Consider the following 16,913-nt stretch of genomic DNA (forward strand, 5'->3'; position numbering starts at 1 on the left):
TGTGGCTCCATGGGCTCTGTGTCTGCTCATGTGCACTTAAAATTTGAGGGTATTCAGGCCTCCCAGGAGGGCCTGTTAAGAACTTTGTCATTATATGTTTTTCCTTTATGATGAACTACCCCTAATCCATTTTTAGCAAAAGCAGGGATGATTGCTGAGTGTGTGTGTGTGTGTGTGTGTGTGAGTGTGTGCTGTATCTGTGTCCAAAGGCAAGATTTATGATTATAGAACAGACAGTAGCTTGCTCTCTCCGTTTTCTTTTTTTTAATTGTTTTCCTTTGAAATTCCAGACTTAATGTTTTGTCTGCTTTCAATCTGACCCTCTTTGGAGAGCTACATGTTGTGTGTGTGTGTGTGTGTGTGTGTGTGTGTGTGTGTGTTTTCACCAGAGAGAGATTGAGAGAGCGAGAAAGAGAGAGAGAAAGAGAGAGGGCTGGAAACAAAGAATCTTTGTCTGTAAGCTGTAGCAGGCAGGAAACCCCAATCCCAAGGGAGCTGAGCCAGCCAGCCCTGTCCTGGAGTCAGACTCCAGCTCTCTGAATTCAATTTGACAGCTTGTCTGGGACACTTTCTAAGTAACCATTATCCTTCCTTTCTCTGAGTAAAAGAACTGTTATTTTGTTCCGTGGGTGTGCTGTGTGCGCTGTTACCGCATGTGTGGGTTCCACAGCGACTAGAACACACTCTCTCTAAATTATTGGAAACACTTAGCCTGTTTCCTAAGACAAGTGTAAATTTGTTCCAGGATAACGATGCGAACGGCTTTCCGTGTTGCACGTTAGAGGCAGGTAGAGGGATTTCGCTGGGGCATTTTGTTTAGTCCCAGTTACAGCACAAATCCCCTTATTTGAAGGAGCTCTTCCATCTCAGGAATAATTCAAATTGTGTACATTTTATTCCTTCGAAGATTTTTTTTTGAAATATGTATAAATATATCTTCCAATGATCATTCCCCTCAGTTTCTGTGTTTGATCGATTAATTGATAATTTTTAAAGAAATCTACCACCATAGGTCTCTCTCCTCTTGGGGAGGGAATTCCAAGGTAGGTGGGTGTCAGCCGTGAGCCCCCAGGGGTTGGGGCAGGCAGGCACAACTGGGTGATGCCCTGGAGTAAAGCAGGCACTGCTCTCCTGTCTCCAGCCAATCACATCAGTTGACTGCCCCAACCTCATGAGGGATTGTGAGGCAAAACCCGCCCTTTCCAGAGTGTGCATGTTTGCAGGCCATCCAGGTCCCACCAAACAGGATGGACAGAGATACTGTCCAGCGTGGCCTGGGTCACTTCGGAGTCTGGGCGGGGTGACAGCTTGGCCAGCAGCACAGTTTTTACCCATTTAGGTTCCGACCAAAAAAATGTGTCCTTCAAATGTGAATGGATTCCTGTCTAGACCATTTCAAACAGAACTTTGAATGCTTCCCATTCTCCCATTGCCTGACATACCTTCCTCGGCTGTCTCACTCCCACCCCAATCCACACCCTATAAGCCACACTCGCTCTTGGTGGCCCAGGTCAGACGATGTCTCCTCAACCACCTCTGCCCCATGGCGCTTTGCTTGTACCCATTGTCTTCCCAGTGAAGCATCCGACAGAGTATATCCAACGGCCTTTGGTCTTGCAAGACTTGATGCATCTTGGAGGCAGGGACAGTGCCTTAGAAAAGGCCATGTATAGATGGATGGATGGGTGGTTGGATGGATGATAGATGAATGGTTGGATGGATGGATGAATGGATGGATGATTGATATGGATGGATGGATGGATGGATGGTTGGATGGATGGATGGTTGGATGGATGGATGGATGGTTGGATGGTTGGTTGGATGGATGGATGGATGGATGGATGGTTGGATGGATGGATGGATGGTTGGATGGTTGGATGGATGGATGGATGGATGGATGGATGGATGGTTGGATGGATGGATGGATGGATGGATGGGTGGTTGGATGGATGATAGATGAATGGTTGGATGGATGGATGGATGGATGATTGATATGGATGGATGGATGGATGGTTGGATGGATGGATGGTTGGATGGATGGATGGATGGTTGGATGGTTGGTTGGATGGATGGATGGATGGATGGATGGTTGGATGGATGGATGGATGGTTGGATGGTTGGATGGATGGATGGATGGAAATTATAGATAAATTGCCTTAAACTACTCCCCAAGGACTTACTGTAAAACTCACCCTTCGTGATGTTTCAAAATCCAAGAGTGATATTTTGGCCTCGTCCACTGCAAAGATGGGCTCAGGACTTGCCTTTCCCTTTCTGCCACAATTTCCCCTTCATTTGACCCCAACGTGGTTCCCCCCAGGCTGTGATTGGTCCCACCCAGAAGGAGAGGGAAGAGCTTGCCGAGAGCAGATTTCAGTAACCCCCTTTCGCCCCATTTTTTATCAGCTTAGACTCCCCTTGGAGGCCCTTCAGATTTGGGTCCTCTTGCTACGGGTGCCACCGAGAAAGAGGCCAAGGACAGGACCAGGACAAGGGAAAGTCGTGTTGCAGGAAAGGTTGACTCCTGCTCATTCAGCCCTCCTTTCCTTACCTTTCTTATCAACACCGCCCCACATAGCGATAACAACTGCCATTGATCGAGGGCTTATTCTGTGCCCAAAACTTTTCTATTCACTTCATTTTTACGCTTCATAACCACCTTATGTAGTTGGTATGATTATTATTCCCATCTTGCATATAAGAAAACGGGGGCACAGATACGTTAAGCTCAAATGGCAAAGCTAGTAGGAATCAGAAAGCAGCAGAGCCTGTTACTGCAGCCCACTCCCCACCCAGGCAGTGCTAGGCCCACAGCTGCATCTCCCTCTTCCATCCAGCACAACATGGAACGGCCCATTTCTTCCAGGAAGCTGATGTCATCTAGTCGTTAAGATGATATGGTGAGATTCACTGATTTCTGCTATGGTCCTCAAATCAGGACCCTCACTCAGGGTACTCAGTTCTTGAATTTCAAGAAGCATATTAGGTGGCTTCACAATGTCCTTTTCATTATTGTGCTTTATAATTTACACAACATTATACATTTTGTGTGTTGAATATTACATTTTTAAAAATCAAAGAAAAAAAGAAGAGATTTAGAAAAGGAAATGCTGTAACGCTCTGTTGATCAATAAGGATTGCAGTAAACTTAACTTAAAAAAACAAGGGCGGTAGGGCTTCCCTGGTGGCGCAGTGGTTGAGAATCTGCCTGCTAATGCAGGGGACACGGGTTCGAGCCCTGGTCTGGGAAGATCCCACATGCCGTGGAGCAACTGGGCCCGTGAGCCACAACTACTGAGCCTGCGCGTCTGGAGCCTGTGCTCCACAACAGGAGAGGCCACGACAGTGAGAGGCCCACGCACCACGATGAAGAGTGGACCCCGCTTGCCACAACTAGAGAAAGCCCTCGCACAGAAACGAAGACCCAACACAGCCAAAAATAAAAATAACTTAATTAAAAGAAGGCTCAACATTTAAAGAAAAAAAAAAAAAAAAACAAGGGCGGTGGATATTAGCTTGATAAATCTAGTTGTGAAATTTCCTCAAATTACAAGAGGTAGGCAAGGCCGTGCCTCAATAAGCTTCATTGACCCATGGCTCTCCAGGAAAAGGAAGGATATCAGCATCACTTGGACCATTTTAAAAACACAAGCCAGGCTGCTCCAACATCCCAGCCTACACCCCCTTCTCAATCCATAGGTGCCCTTGGTTGGCGAAGTTGGAGCTGAGTGTTCTGAGAGTAGGCATCTCCCATTGCTTATGAAATTCTCTCCCCACATATCATGCCACCACTGAGAGCCAAGTTTTACTTGAATACTTAACAGAGACAAAATGTGCCTTCATTGCTCTGCATCGGCATCCTTTCTGCCATTGCAACGTTGGTCTCTCCTATTCCCTGTGCCAGCAGGCATCCTGGCCCCTGTTATTGTTCCTGTCTGCTTAGAAGTGCCCACTTTGGCCTTCCTGCCCCCTTGGGCATCTTTCACCATGTTTATCAAAACTGCTCTTACATGCTCCCTTGGAGAATCTGATAGGCGCCACCGTGCTCTGCAACATCAGTGAAGGTGATAGTGAAAACATGAACACTGCTGCACCTTAATAAAGAAAAATGCTTTACGTAAACCTCAGAGGGAGAGGGGAAGAGGTGCAAGGCTGTGGGAAAGGTATTTGGAGCCAACTTGACCTCCAGAGCACCCTTGCAACTGGACTCGGCCAGACAGCTGCTCCACCCAGCAATGCCAGGGAGGGGTGTCCTGACAGTGGACACTCGGTGGGTGGGGTGGGGTGGAGTGCCACCACAGCTCCACTAACTTGTCAGTGGCGTTTCACACTTACTGAGTGGGTCATTTGGGTTTTGCATTTCCAATTCATCTCCAGACTCTTGACTATTATTATTTTAGCCCTCCCGTCCCTACCAGGTTTCAGTTAGACTCAGACATTTCATCCCATTCCAGATTATAGAGCTCCGACTCAAAATGAAATTGGCCTTGGTTGATGTAACTCCATTTCCATGACCGCAGGGTCTTGGTTTGTAATAGAAGCTGGAAGTGATCGCTGTTAGCTGTGTTGAGGAGTGGGGTCCCAGAGTACTTTGGGAAGAAAAGGCGAGGTCCACAAATGCTCTAGGTAATCCACTGGTGGCCACCTCCACACAGAATCTTCCAAATGCATTTGTTCTGCAAAATACACTGATTTTTAGAAATTCTACAGAGAGGTTGTTTGAGGGTCAGTAGTTGCTGAAAGTGTTTAAAAGAAGTTTGTTTATTCCCATGCTCGTAAACCAAATTTTTCTCCATCTCTCTTCCCCTCTCTCTCCCTCCTCTCTCCCTCCCCCGCTTCCCTGCCCCAGAGAAAGAGAGAAGCTTTTCTCCTGCCAGACAGAGGTATAGGGACTTGGGGAATCTTCTAGTGAAAAGCCAAGGCATAGATAGCATCATTTGTTATCTTAAGATAAAAACCTTTCCCAAGTTCTTTTTATAGATGTAACATCATACTCTCTTCAGAGAAGCCTATATCTAAGATAATAAATAATTATTTCTCATGAAATATCCTTTTGAGAGAAGATAAAGTCTCTGAGGGAGAAATACTATGGTTAGAAACACTAACCCACGTGGGCTTCTCCCCTCCAGCCTCAGAGATCTGTAAGCAATCACATGTGAAGATCAATGAAAAGTTTAACACACCTCTGATGAAGTTCAAATTCGTGTGTTAGCCACATTCTAAAGAGAAAGTGGTAAATTACGTGAGATTATTACTTTATCAAAATCCAGGACATCCTTCAAAGCCCAATTCAAGCCCCACCCTCGTCAGGATACTTTTTCCTTACCCACAAAGACTACAATCTCTTCTCAGGACCCTATCTCAGTGACTAGCCATCAATGGACCTAATTACAGATTATCTTATCGTCTTTAAGGGTGAGTTTTGTCCTGTATCCCTTTTTTCCAGGCCTGTAGATATTCAGTAAATAAAACTGACAGCTGATGGATTCACTGGGGAAGGAAAATCTAGTTTGTCAATTTAATTAAATATTTATTCAATCCTTCTGCTTCCCTAAACAAAGAACCAGAAGAAATTAGCCTTGGTTGACACAAGAAAGATTAACTTCTTTCCAAGGAATAAAACTCTGGAAAAGAATAGCAGCTATAATCTTAGAAGACATTTGGAGTGTGTAAAGCATTTTCACATGCATGATCTCACTTATTCTCAAAAGAACCCTGTGAGGATTAAATAGGCTATTTGCTTTTCCAAATTCTTAAATTTTAGGAGAATCGTTTTTTCCCCTGTTACGGATAGGTTGACAGATTCAGAGAGATTGTCACTTGCCTAAGTTCACACAGCTCATAATTGGCAGAGATGGGAGGGGAACCAAGGAGTTCTGAGCCTCAATCTAGAGTTTTTTCCATGGCAGTGAACTGCTTCCCTGTTTGGAATGGATTAAAGAGAAATCATGGAATTCCTTCCCATGAAAATCTTTAAGAGCCCTTAATAACACCACAAATGACCTTAGACTTGATAAGATTTAGGTACCCCTCTTCCAAAGAAATGAAAACCGTTCTTGGTATAACTATGAAAACTCTTCAAGCTTCAAAAGTCTTTGGCCTGCCCAATATCCTAGAGGAGTTGAGAGAAAGGCAGTTTTTCTGCTATGAGTCATACTTTCAATTTCTATTAAAATTCTTATATGGCTACATATGCTTTCTCTCAGGCTTTGGGCCTCCAGGCCTGTGCTAATTTGCATGTCTGGTTTAGATAATGTCTGAAGTCCCCTCCAGCCTGAAAAGAAACCTCGGATTCTATTATATAAGTGAGACCACATTCCACCTGCCCAGAGTTGATGGTTGTCTTTAACTCCTGTGCTTTTTGATGTGTGGGAGCAGGACACAGAGGTGGGAGTGTTCCAGGGCCACAAAGATGGAGTGTTCCTTCAGGGAGAACTCACCTGTCCTCTTCTCAATCACACTGACCCCTCAGAAACGCCCTTTCCTGCAAAACACTTCAGAGACAGGTCAAAAACAAATCATAGGAAGTGCTGGGATTTTAAGTTTCTTCATTTGAATGGCCTTCCTAAGTCAGTGTGATTCTAAGACAACAGATTTGGCAATTACCCTGATTCTAAATATGCCCAAACTGGTGAACTCTTTAATAGACTAAGCTCATCTCGCCTTTTACTGTCTCTCACCCAGACATCAAAACGATACTGTCAAGTTTTTTAGCTTATTTTTTCGTCTTCCAACATAAAGTAATTCTCACAAGGTAAAGAACTGATAACAAGGGATTGCCTTCCCAGAAGGGCTTTGAAATCAGTGTGGGGCGACCCAGGCACTTTTCATAAGAAAAGTATGGCACTATGGAGAGCTTGATTTTCATAACATTAGATAGGTCAAGTCTTTGTTCAAATTGTGTTGCCAGCGAGGCCCTCCCTGTCCCAGCACTACCTGCTCCCCTTTACCTGCTTTCTTTTTCTCCATACCACTCACCACCTTCTTATATACAATGTCGTTTACTATTTGTTTTGAATGTGAGCTCCCAGAGCAAGGACGTATGTCTGGCCACCATTGTATTCTCAGCACATAGAACAGGGTCTAGCACAATGGTAGACATTCAAGAAAATGTTGTTGAATGAATGAATGTGAGGTATTAGTGAAGCCCAATAGCTGGTGCTGGGAAGAGGAAGAACCTGGGGGCAAGAGAAGGAAACAAGGTGATAAGATACAGTCCGTCTCTTCCCAAAGATGCTCACCAAGAAAGGGGCATAAGTGCACAAAGAATTACAGCAGGGGGCTGAACAAGATGAGGGTAATAAACACGAGACCTTCACCGGTGAGCCTTTGCAGAACTCTGGAAGAAAAAGATGCAAAAGCTGAATCATGCAACAGATGCAAGACTATCCCGTATCGCCAGAGAGGGAGGGCAACCCAGCCAAGGCACGCGGACGGGAGAGGGTCAGATCCGGGCTCTCAGCAGAGCCCAGGGGGCTGAACACAGACTGCTTCTCATTCATCGTCAAGCCCTCTTACCTAAGTCAGCTGTTAGGTTTTCTTTTTCTGACCCAGAATCCTCTTAAACCTGAGGCAGATTTGACCCAGAAAGGCTGCCATTTAGTTGCGTCTGCATGACCCAACATGGAGGGGAGTTTGGGCAAACACCCAATTAACTGAGTCAGTATAAATTGCTTTTCCACACAAGGCTGGCCCCCAAATCCCACTTTGAGGCCTTATCAAAATAAAGAGGTCGTTTAGACTTGTGCGTCATTTAAACACAGAGCCCACGGGAGGGACGAAGTCAAGGGAGGGTCCCGGCTTGGTGGGGAGCCTCGTGAGACCGTGGCGAGGATGTGCCCACAAGGGTGCCACTGGCCTCTCCAAATTCTCATCTTTGAAAGCTATCCATTTTTCAAGCATTTCTCTCACGTGCCCTTTCTTCCCTTTGCACGTGGAATATCTTAAACAGTAGTTTTATTCTCCTCCACGCAGCGGGGCCGGCTCTGAGGCCGAGGGGGCTGTTTGGATTCCAGGACAAGATCCTTGAGCAAAGGAAATCTGATCCAGGATGTTTTTTTTCTGTGCGTTCCAAGTTTAAGGAAAGCCTTCCCTAGATATTGCCCTCCTCCTGAGATCTCCGTGGAAGCCAAGATCCTCTGGTGCTCTTTAGAACATAAGATGCCCCTGAGGTAAAGGCCGAGCTGCCCTTATAGACGGGGTTGAAAGGAGGTGAGGACCCAACTTGGAGCTCCAGGGCTGGCTGGGCAGGGAGCTGGGGGAGCCGACAGTCAGGGGAGCAGGAAGGATGCCGGGTAAACCCTCAGCCTGGTAATATACCAGCAGGCAGCCAGAGCCACCAGCCAGAGCCAGCTTCCCGACCGGCGATTCTAAACTGGGATACAGGATAATCCATTTCTTCTTCTAAAAGAGAGCCAGAGTTTATTCTGATTTGGGAATCACTGATCTCGGAGCACGGGAATTATTCTTCCTTTATGCTTCTCTTCATTTTCAGGGCCTCCTGTAATGACTTTTTAACCTCAGTTCACCAAGGTCAGCATCTTAGAGGTGCAAGCAAGATGGGATAGACTACGTGTATACTGTGTATATTTTTAAGTTGCCATTTATCGAATGCTTATTTAATCCCCTTAACAATCCTATAAAGCATTTGTTATTAATCCTTTTTTTATTGTGGTAAAAGTCACATAATATAAAACATATTATTTTAACCATATTTAACTGTACAGTTCAGTGGCACTAAGTACATTCACATGGCTGTGCAGCTCTCACCATCATCCACCTCCCAAATTCTTCACCTTCCCAAACTGAAACCCTGTCCCCAGCAAACACTACCGCCCCATTCCCCCTCCCGCCGGGGCCCTGGCATCCACCAGTGTGCTTTCTGACTCTATGAATTTGACTATCCCAGGTACCTCGTATAAGTGGAATCAAACAGTATTTGTCTGCACCTAAGGTATATTGGAATGCGTTTTTAAGGTTAACTTAGAGAAGCAGAACCTGGGGTTCAAAAAGAGGAACCTTTTGACAGAGATTGTTTGGCGGAGTAAATGGCTGAGCTGGGGTCTCATCCCAGGGTGGACTGATTCTAAACGCCACATCGTAACCACCGACCTGCCAGAGAGAAAGGATGTCTGCACCAGGGCGTCCTCGCCCTCCACGACCTTCCACAGCCGGGGTGCCAGTCGCCTTTGCACAGCTTTGGAGGTGGGAGGCCAGGCCAGCGGTCAGACATCTGGTAGTGGTCGCCGGCAGGGGTCGTAGGGAGACAGCGGCAGATGAGGGGCTGGCCCTAAGTTCAGAAGGTTCGGGAAGCAGGGAAGGCTGTCCCGGGTGGGCACCGCAGGAGGGAGAGCCCAGAGGGAAGCAGAATGGGGTTGGTGGCCAGTTGGGCCCTGCTTCTCCTCAAAAGCTGGGCCTCTTCTAACCCAGGGCCTCAGAGGGAGGAGGGGTTTGGAGGAACATCTCGCTCGTCCTCTGCCTACAGCTAGGATGTTGCCCCCATGTACAGTCTTCCCTGTATGGGGGAAAGTCTGGGCGATGGGTCTTCCTCCTGGTGGACTTGGCTCTTTTTTGGGAAGTTTGGGCTTTGGGTTCGGGGTCCCCTTTATTAGAGCTTTTCTCCTTTGGCATCATCAGTCTTCCAAGAAAAGAGGTCTGGATCGGACTGAGAGAAGCTTCTGCCCTGAGCAGGGGCGGCCTTGCCCATTCTTCTGCTGAAAGGTCTGCATTCAGAAGCTGGCCTTTCCAAGGAAAACAGGACTAGGTACTTCCAACCAGAAATTCGAAGAGAAGTCTCAGAGAAAATTCATCTTTTTCTGTCCAGTAGTCGAGAGCACGGTCTCATGTCACACGGGATGAAGAGAGAGGCTTTTCTGCCGGTGTCTCTGCATCTTTGGCCTCCAGGTGAGGGCATGACAAAGTGTGGAGCTGCGCGTTGCCTGGGACACTGGGCTTTCAGACAGTGAACCGTCGGCATCAGAGCAGAAAGAGATGTCTTTCCTGAGATGTTTGGCCAGGTTTCTAGGACCCGTTTAACAGCTTCACACAGAAGCTGAGTTAACACTGGCATGTCTGTGAGAAAGTCACGTCCAGAGAAAGTTTTCCCCTTCCAACAAGGACTTTTCAGAAAAAAATCTCCAAGCTCATATTTCTCCACCCCAGGAGGCTCTCCTGGAATCTAAGAGGGCATTTAGGGTCAAAGTCAGCCGCACCAGGCATCCCATGATGGAGATACTGCTCAGACCATTATATACTTGAAGCTGAATTACCCACAATGCCTGGGAGCGCCCAGATTCCCCAGAATGAGGCTCTGGTCTCTCTTTGCTTTGGCAAAAATTGATCTCAGGACCGCCTGAAACCATAAGCTCCAGGCAAAGCCCTTCTGGGAAGACTCCTCTGAAAAAGCATCACAGTAAGATTCATCATCAAGCCAGGGGTACCAGCATTCACTGAAGTACAAAGTGAGAGTCAGAACAGGGGTAATTTTCTGCTGCTCAAGCGTCTGCCGCCACCCAGAAGTTCTGAGACCAGCTGCTCTGTGGGTCCCTAACGGTCACATTTTTGCCCTCTGTGCCCTTGGCCACTCCCTTAAGTGTGTGTTTTGAGAAGTCAGTTCTCAGAAAGCAGACAGTATGCACCATTTTCAGGGTGGGGGGCCCAGGGCATGCTCAGGCTGCCTTGTGGGCCAGGCACACCCCACAGGAGAGCAACCCACGTGCTGTCCGGCAGCCGAGGGTCAGGGAGCTCTGGCACAGCCAGGCGTCGGGCCCGGGGAGGAAGAGTGTTTGTGCAGGAATATGAGTCGTTGGGTAGCTCCGGGTCCAGGATTTTTCGTGTTGGTTGTAGACATATTTCTGTCTGTGTGTCTGGGACTAGAGCTGACCACACTGCTGCGTTCTCACTTGTATGACTTTTAGGAGGAAAACAAGCCCTCATTTCAACAATGACGTTGTTAAAACATATATGAAACAAAAAGCAGGCCACTTGAATGAATGGCATCTAGTCCTGGGCTTCCTGTGGGGACAGGTCTCAGCCTACGCCCTGTCATACATGGACTGTTGTCCATTCTGCTCAGAGGGCAGCCAGGGTTAACAGTCTATACTCATCCATCACCCATCACCCAGACTGGAATCCCCTGAAGACTTCATTTAGTGGGGAGCAGCTGGGGTAGAGGCTTTGAATTCTCTCCAGCTAGGAAAATAGAGAACAACAAGAGGAAGCATGTATATTTAGCAAGAAGGAGAAAATATCGGCCCAGTTATTCATTCATTCAACAGATATTTATGGGGTGCTTATTCTGGGCTGGGCACTGTTCTAGGTGCTTGGTTCTATCAGAGAACAAAAGAGGGGTCCCGGGCTTCCCTGGTGACGCAGTGGTTGAGAGTCCGCCTGCCGGTGCAGGGGACACGGGTTCGTGCCCCGGTACGGGAGGATCCCACATGCCTCGGAGCGGCTGGGCCCGTGAGCCATGGCCACTGAGCCTGCGCGTCCGGAGCCTGTGCTCCGCAGTGGGAGAGGCCACAACAGTGAGAGGCTCACGTACCGCAAAAAAATAAATAAATAAATAAAAAGAGGGGTCCCTACCCTTATGGACCTGACATTCAGGTGGGAGATGTGGACAATAAACATCATGGATTAATTATTGATTAAATTAGGTGATAAGTGGAAAAATCAGAAGGAGAGCAGGGTAAGGGGGATGGAAGCAAGGGAGGGGGGTTAATGTGTATTTGGTAGGGCTGGCAAACGTGTTTCTGGGTTTGAACAGTTTAAGGTATTTAATGATGCGAACACAGTAATAATGTTACTTGCTAATATTTACCGAGTTTGATGCTGTGCTGGGCACTGGGCCAGCTGTTTGCTTGGATATCTAATTTAATCTGCAAGGTGGCCTCGGTACTTCCAATCTCTAAGGCAGAATGCCAGACCTTAGCTCTTGACCTTGGCCTTCTCCATCTTCAGCTTTGTCCTTGCAGTAGGACTTACTCCAAAAACACTGGCTTTCATGTCAATCTTCAATTTAGGAGATGACCCCACAAACCCCAGGGTCCACAGAGAGCGTCTGTTAACCTCCCCAGTAAATGGACCCAGGTGTTCATTGTAGACTCAGGTACCAGTGGCAGGATTTTCCATGCAGGTGGGTAGGAATGAAAGAGCACATGGGAGGAAGCCTTGTGGTCTTTGCTGCTCTGATTCTACACACTGCTCCGGGACCCTTGGCTAAAGACGCCTGCTCAAGGCATGGCCTGCTGCTGTTTATTGCTCTGTTAACTCCACAGGGGGACACAGTTCAGGCTGATTGCTGGTGGCCTCTCTGTTTCTGTCCCTTGCTTTTTTCACCTACTAGGGGACTTTAAGGTTGGTTGGGACCTCGAAAGTCCTCCCGGTCAGGCTTCCCCCCCCAACCCCCAAGGCATCACGGGAAAGATGGGGCTGCCAGACACTTCTCTGATAAAGCATCAACTTCCAACATGATTGGGCACTCAGAGAAAAATCCAGCCACCACCCACCCTCTGTTGGTTAGAGGGAATTCTTCCAACCATTTTCTAACTTTTGCCTATCTGCAGTGCCCCCAGAGCTAGAATAAAAGAATAGGAGGAAAAGTTGGCAAGAAGTCAAGGATAACTATAGCCAAAGCCATAATTTGGACTAAGAAAAAAGGTTCTTCTGAACGAATATAACATAGCTTTAGAGGAGATGGAAGAGAGGATGGAAGCCTCCGGTAAACTAAGAATTGAGAAGAAACGCGATTAGAAAACTCTGAGTCAGAGATATTATCAGTGCAGTAAGTCAGAAGTCAAGTCAGAACTTCAGATAACACACACCAATTCCTGGAACTTAGCGATTTGCTTTTTCTCTTTCATGAATTTGTCACTTTCTATTCCACTTTCTGTTCTGCTCCTGCTAGGTTCACCTCCTTCCCCTGGCACCCACCCCATCCATCCATCCTACACATCACCACGAGCTGCACTGTCCACTACACCCTGGGTTCATGGTATTGCCACCTGCCCCAAGCCTCTCCTGGTTTCCATGGCCTGTAACCCAGAGCCATTAAGCTGGCTGAGTGGCCGTGGACCTGGCCATGACCCTGGCCTCGGCCCTCTCTTCCGTGTCCCCCCGCTGCAGTCCCACAGCCCCACGCATGGTTTCGCACATCCGACACGTTCGCATCTCGCCGCTCACTTCCGCCATATGCCTGCCGGGAATGCGCACTCTCTCCTCCCCAAAGAGGCCTCGCTCAAGTCACCCCAGACCCAGTCACACTAGCCTCTCCCTCCCTCACCCCCAGTATCTCCAGCACTCCTTTGGTACACGACCCGTATTTCTTCACAATCTGTTATTGTCTCCTATTTAAAGGTAAGCACTGGGGACTTGTGTCATATTCGTTCACATCCACTGTATAGCCAAACACACAATACGTGGCAGAAATCAGTCCCAGATAAATTGCTGGAGGCCAAACCAGCATCCCCCTCCACCAAAGAGAAATCTTGGAAGAACCCGGCCTTTCCTCGAGGATACCCCAGCCTTGCACACACTCTGTAGACCCCTGCAAGCCAACCCAGAAGATACCCATGAGAACCTACAACCGCATCCCCAGCTTGAAAACAACTTAGGTTCTTTGTTTGTTTTTGTTTTATTTTGTTTTTAAGCAAGCACAAGAATCTATTTGCAGGAGGAATTGTGGAAAAAAAAAAGTCAAAGAAAAATAAAAACAGACGACTCAAACGAGCCGAGCTTTGTCTCTCTTTTGCCCCCTTCCCTCCCCTTCCTCCCATCTGCATCCCCCTCACTTTCTGTTTTGCTTTTCATGCCAATTGCTAAAGACTGTAATTTTAAAACTGCACTGGCTTTTCCAGAGCCAGGAGGAATGTGCATCCGCACGTGGATTTTTCCACAAGGAAATCATTCCTGTCTTTTGGTTCTTCTTAGCCAGAAACAACAAGAACAAGCCATGGGACCAGCCGGTCCGTCTTTGCAGTTCTTATTCTAATTCGTTTGAGAGGCTCAGAAGGGGTGGAGGGGGATGGTTTGTGTTTCACCCCGCCTGACCGTTGTTTGAAGAGGTTTGTGCTCCATTTGTTCAGATGTTTTTTATGGTTTCTTTGTTGTCCATGGAAAGACTTTGAAAGTCATCATTCTGTATCCTTAAGCTCTTCTGCTATTCCTGCTCCGTGTCTCAATGGGACTCACACCATGAGAAAGGAAAAGAGGGTGTTTCTAGCCAGTCGGTTAAGCAATTTCTGAGCAGGGTTAGGGAGGCATGTGTATTCTTTCAAGAAAGGGATTGGGATCACGAATGTTCCATGTCAATGGAGTGTCCGCCAAGGCGATCTGGAAACCTCTCTGCACTTCCAGGCAGGAAGCGTCTCTCCAGCCCCTCGTTTCTGGTTCCAGTCACATCTCTGGCCTTTTTCCTTTCTCTGTGGTCATTACCCAGCCCTCTTCACTATCAACAAAAAAGCATGAGAGGCCGAGGAGAGCCCAGACGTGCCCACAGCATCAGTGTGCTGGAGTGAGGGGTTGGAGCCACCACCAGGGTCCTCACGGCCGGGGCTGTGAGACAGTCTGCCCATGAGCCTTTAATCTGGACGTGACCCATCTCTCCAGAGCTGCTTAAAGAGCTTTGCTATACAGCTTCGGATATTTTTTTCTTGCTAAACTTAGATGATATTTGTAGAATGCCTTATAAGATGCTTCACATATGCTATCTCATTTGATCATTACCTGTCTTCATCCGTTCTGGCTGCTGTAACAAAATACCATAGGCTGGGTGGTTTACAAACAAAAGAAACAAACTTCTCACACTGCTGGAGGTTGGAAGTCTGAGGTCAGGGTGCCAGCATGGTCAGGTTCTTGTGAGAGCTCCCTTTCGGATTGCAGACACCTGACTTCTTTTTGTGCCCGCATATGGCAGGAAGCAGGCAGACATGCTACCTCTGTGACCTCTTCTTATAAGGGCACTAATCCCATTCATGGAGGCTCCACCCTCATGACTTAATTATCTCCCAAGACCCCCGCCTCCCAATACCATCCCACTGGGGGGATTAGACATCAGTGTATGAATTTGTGCAGGGGACACAAATATTCCATTGATAACATCAGCACAACCCTGTAAGGTAGGTAAATCATGTAAATTTTTATTTCCGTATTTTAAAAAATTGAGGCCCAAGGATGTCTGGATTCATCCAAGGTCTCCCAACAAATGGTGGAAGACAGAATTTGAACCAGCCCTATGACTTCAATTTCAGGGTTCTTTCCATTACTTGGGCTCCCAATCAGTGTGTCAATGTTCCTCCCATTCATTCCCCTTTGCCCCAGGGGAAGAGTACACTTCTGGAATTTAGTGATGCTTGAAAAGTTATTGCAGAATTCTCCAGGCCACTAAACGATAATCTTCATGCAACCTTTCTAAAGAGCAGGAGATGCTGATGTACCTCTATTTGTTTTTTCCATTAGACCCTTCCTATGACTCAGTCAGGAGAGGAGGATGGGGCAATAACATGAATTCTGGTCTCAACAAAAGTAAGTAAACGTCACTTTATTCTTTGGGAAGAAAACCTTTTTCTGAGGACGGGGTGGAGAACAGGGTCATAAGATAAAGGAGGATAGGAGTGAGCATTTTGTTTTCCTGCTTTTTGAATGGCCATCAAAATTAATTGCCAATGTAGGACCTGTCAGTGATACCTAGTCCTGGAAAGATATGGGATGTTCACTCAGACCTGTGAGTTTTGTTTCATTGCATTTGGCTTTAGAATTTTTGAAGTTGGAAGGTTTCTCTCATGACAAGGTCTGTATGAATGAAAAATCACTAGATTCGGACTCTGTCATTTAAGTTATGATAATGACCCTTTATGACTTTGCTTTTCTAATTGTCAAGATGTAGTTATACCAACATCTCTACCCCAATTTCATGAAAGGCTGAGAGGGAGGATAACCTGATGAGGGGATGGTAGGGGTCTGACACTCAATTTGTGTTGAAATCTGACCCAAAATCTCCCATTAAGGGAGTAGCAGGAAAGACTGACTCATATGGTCCTGACCCAGCATGTGTCAATCTTGCTATCTCTAGGAAGTAAAATATCAAGCACAGAAATGGATGGTGAAGGGAATTCTTTCAAGAAAGAGGTTGGGACTAAAAACGAATGCCAGCAATAACCACCATCCCTTTTAATAATATGCATTATTTGTTTACTCTGCCCCCAGCCCTTGGCCCTATGGGGTACACAGTGTTGAATCAGACATGGACCAATCTCTCAAGCAGGGAAGAGGAGTCATGCACACATATAACTCTTTCCCTCTGGGCAGTGTCAGGAAGGCCAAGTGGACCCGGGGCCATATGATTTGGCTCTGCAAGGAGAGGCAGGATTTGGACCTGCAGTGGTGGGGAGGACTGGGCCTCCCAGGGGAGGTGGGGCCAGGGAAAGACATCAAGGTTGACATATCTGACAGTCAGGAGGACTTGGGTTCCTGGGGTTTAGGATGCATGAAGGGAAACAAGTCTGGAAAGGTGAGGAAGGGGGCGCAAAGATGCCAGGAAGATAGACCTCAATGCTTCAGTCGACAGTGAGTCACTAAGGTTTTCGGATGGTGGGATGTAGTGTTTTAGGGAGATGAAACTGGCTAAATAGCATTTGATGGGCCGGTGGGAAGAGAGAGAAGTGGTGAGCACGCCGGTCAGATGAGTCCATAGACGGTGCAAGAAGCAACGCAGCTCTAACATGGAGACGTGATGACGGGTGGAAAGGGTGTACCTAAGAGGTGCCATGGAGGGGAGCTCAAAAACATGGAAACACAGGAGCAGGTGACCTGTGCTCAAATGCCACCTTCTCCTTCAGGACCTTTCTAAATTTTCATTAAAAATGAAATCCGCAGCCCCAATACCGTTAGACATGCTCTTCTACATACTTACTGCTGTT

The 16,913-nt window shown here is 47.1% G+C and overlaps 1 protein-coding gene across 1 annotated transcript in view; it reads left to right on the forward strand.

The window, feature by feature from the left end:
* The window catches only part of FLI1 (Fli-1 proto-oncogene, ETS transcription factor), a 114,961-nt gene that overhangs the window by 92,815 nt on the left and 5,233 nt on the right, over positions 1–16,913 (forward strand). Inside the window, exon 6 of the mRNA XM_060104844.1 lies at positions 15,454–15,519. Coding sequence (XP_059960827.1) covers positions 15,454–15,519 — 66 coding nt within the window. The remainder of the gene's footprint in view (positions 1–15,453; positions 15,520–16,913) is intronic.

This window comes from Mesoplodon densirostris, chromosome 7 (genome assembly GCF_025265405.1).
Source record: "Mesoplodon densirostris isolate mMesDen1 chromosome 7, mMesDen1 primary haplotype, whole genome shotgun sequence".
Lineage (NCBI taxonomy): Eukaryota > Metazoa > Chordata > Mammalia > Artiodactyla > Ziphiidae > Mesoplodon > Mesoplodon densirostris.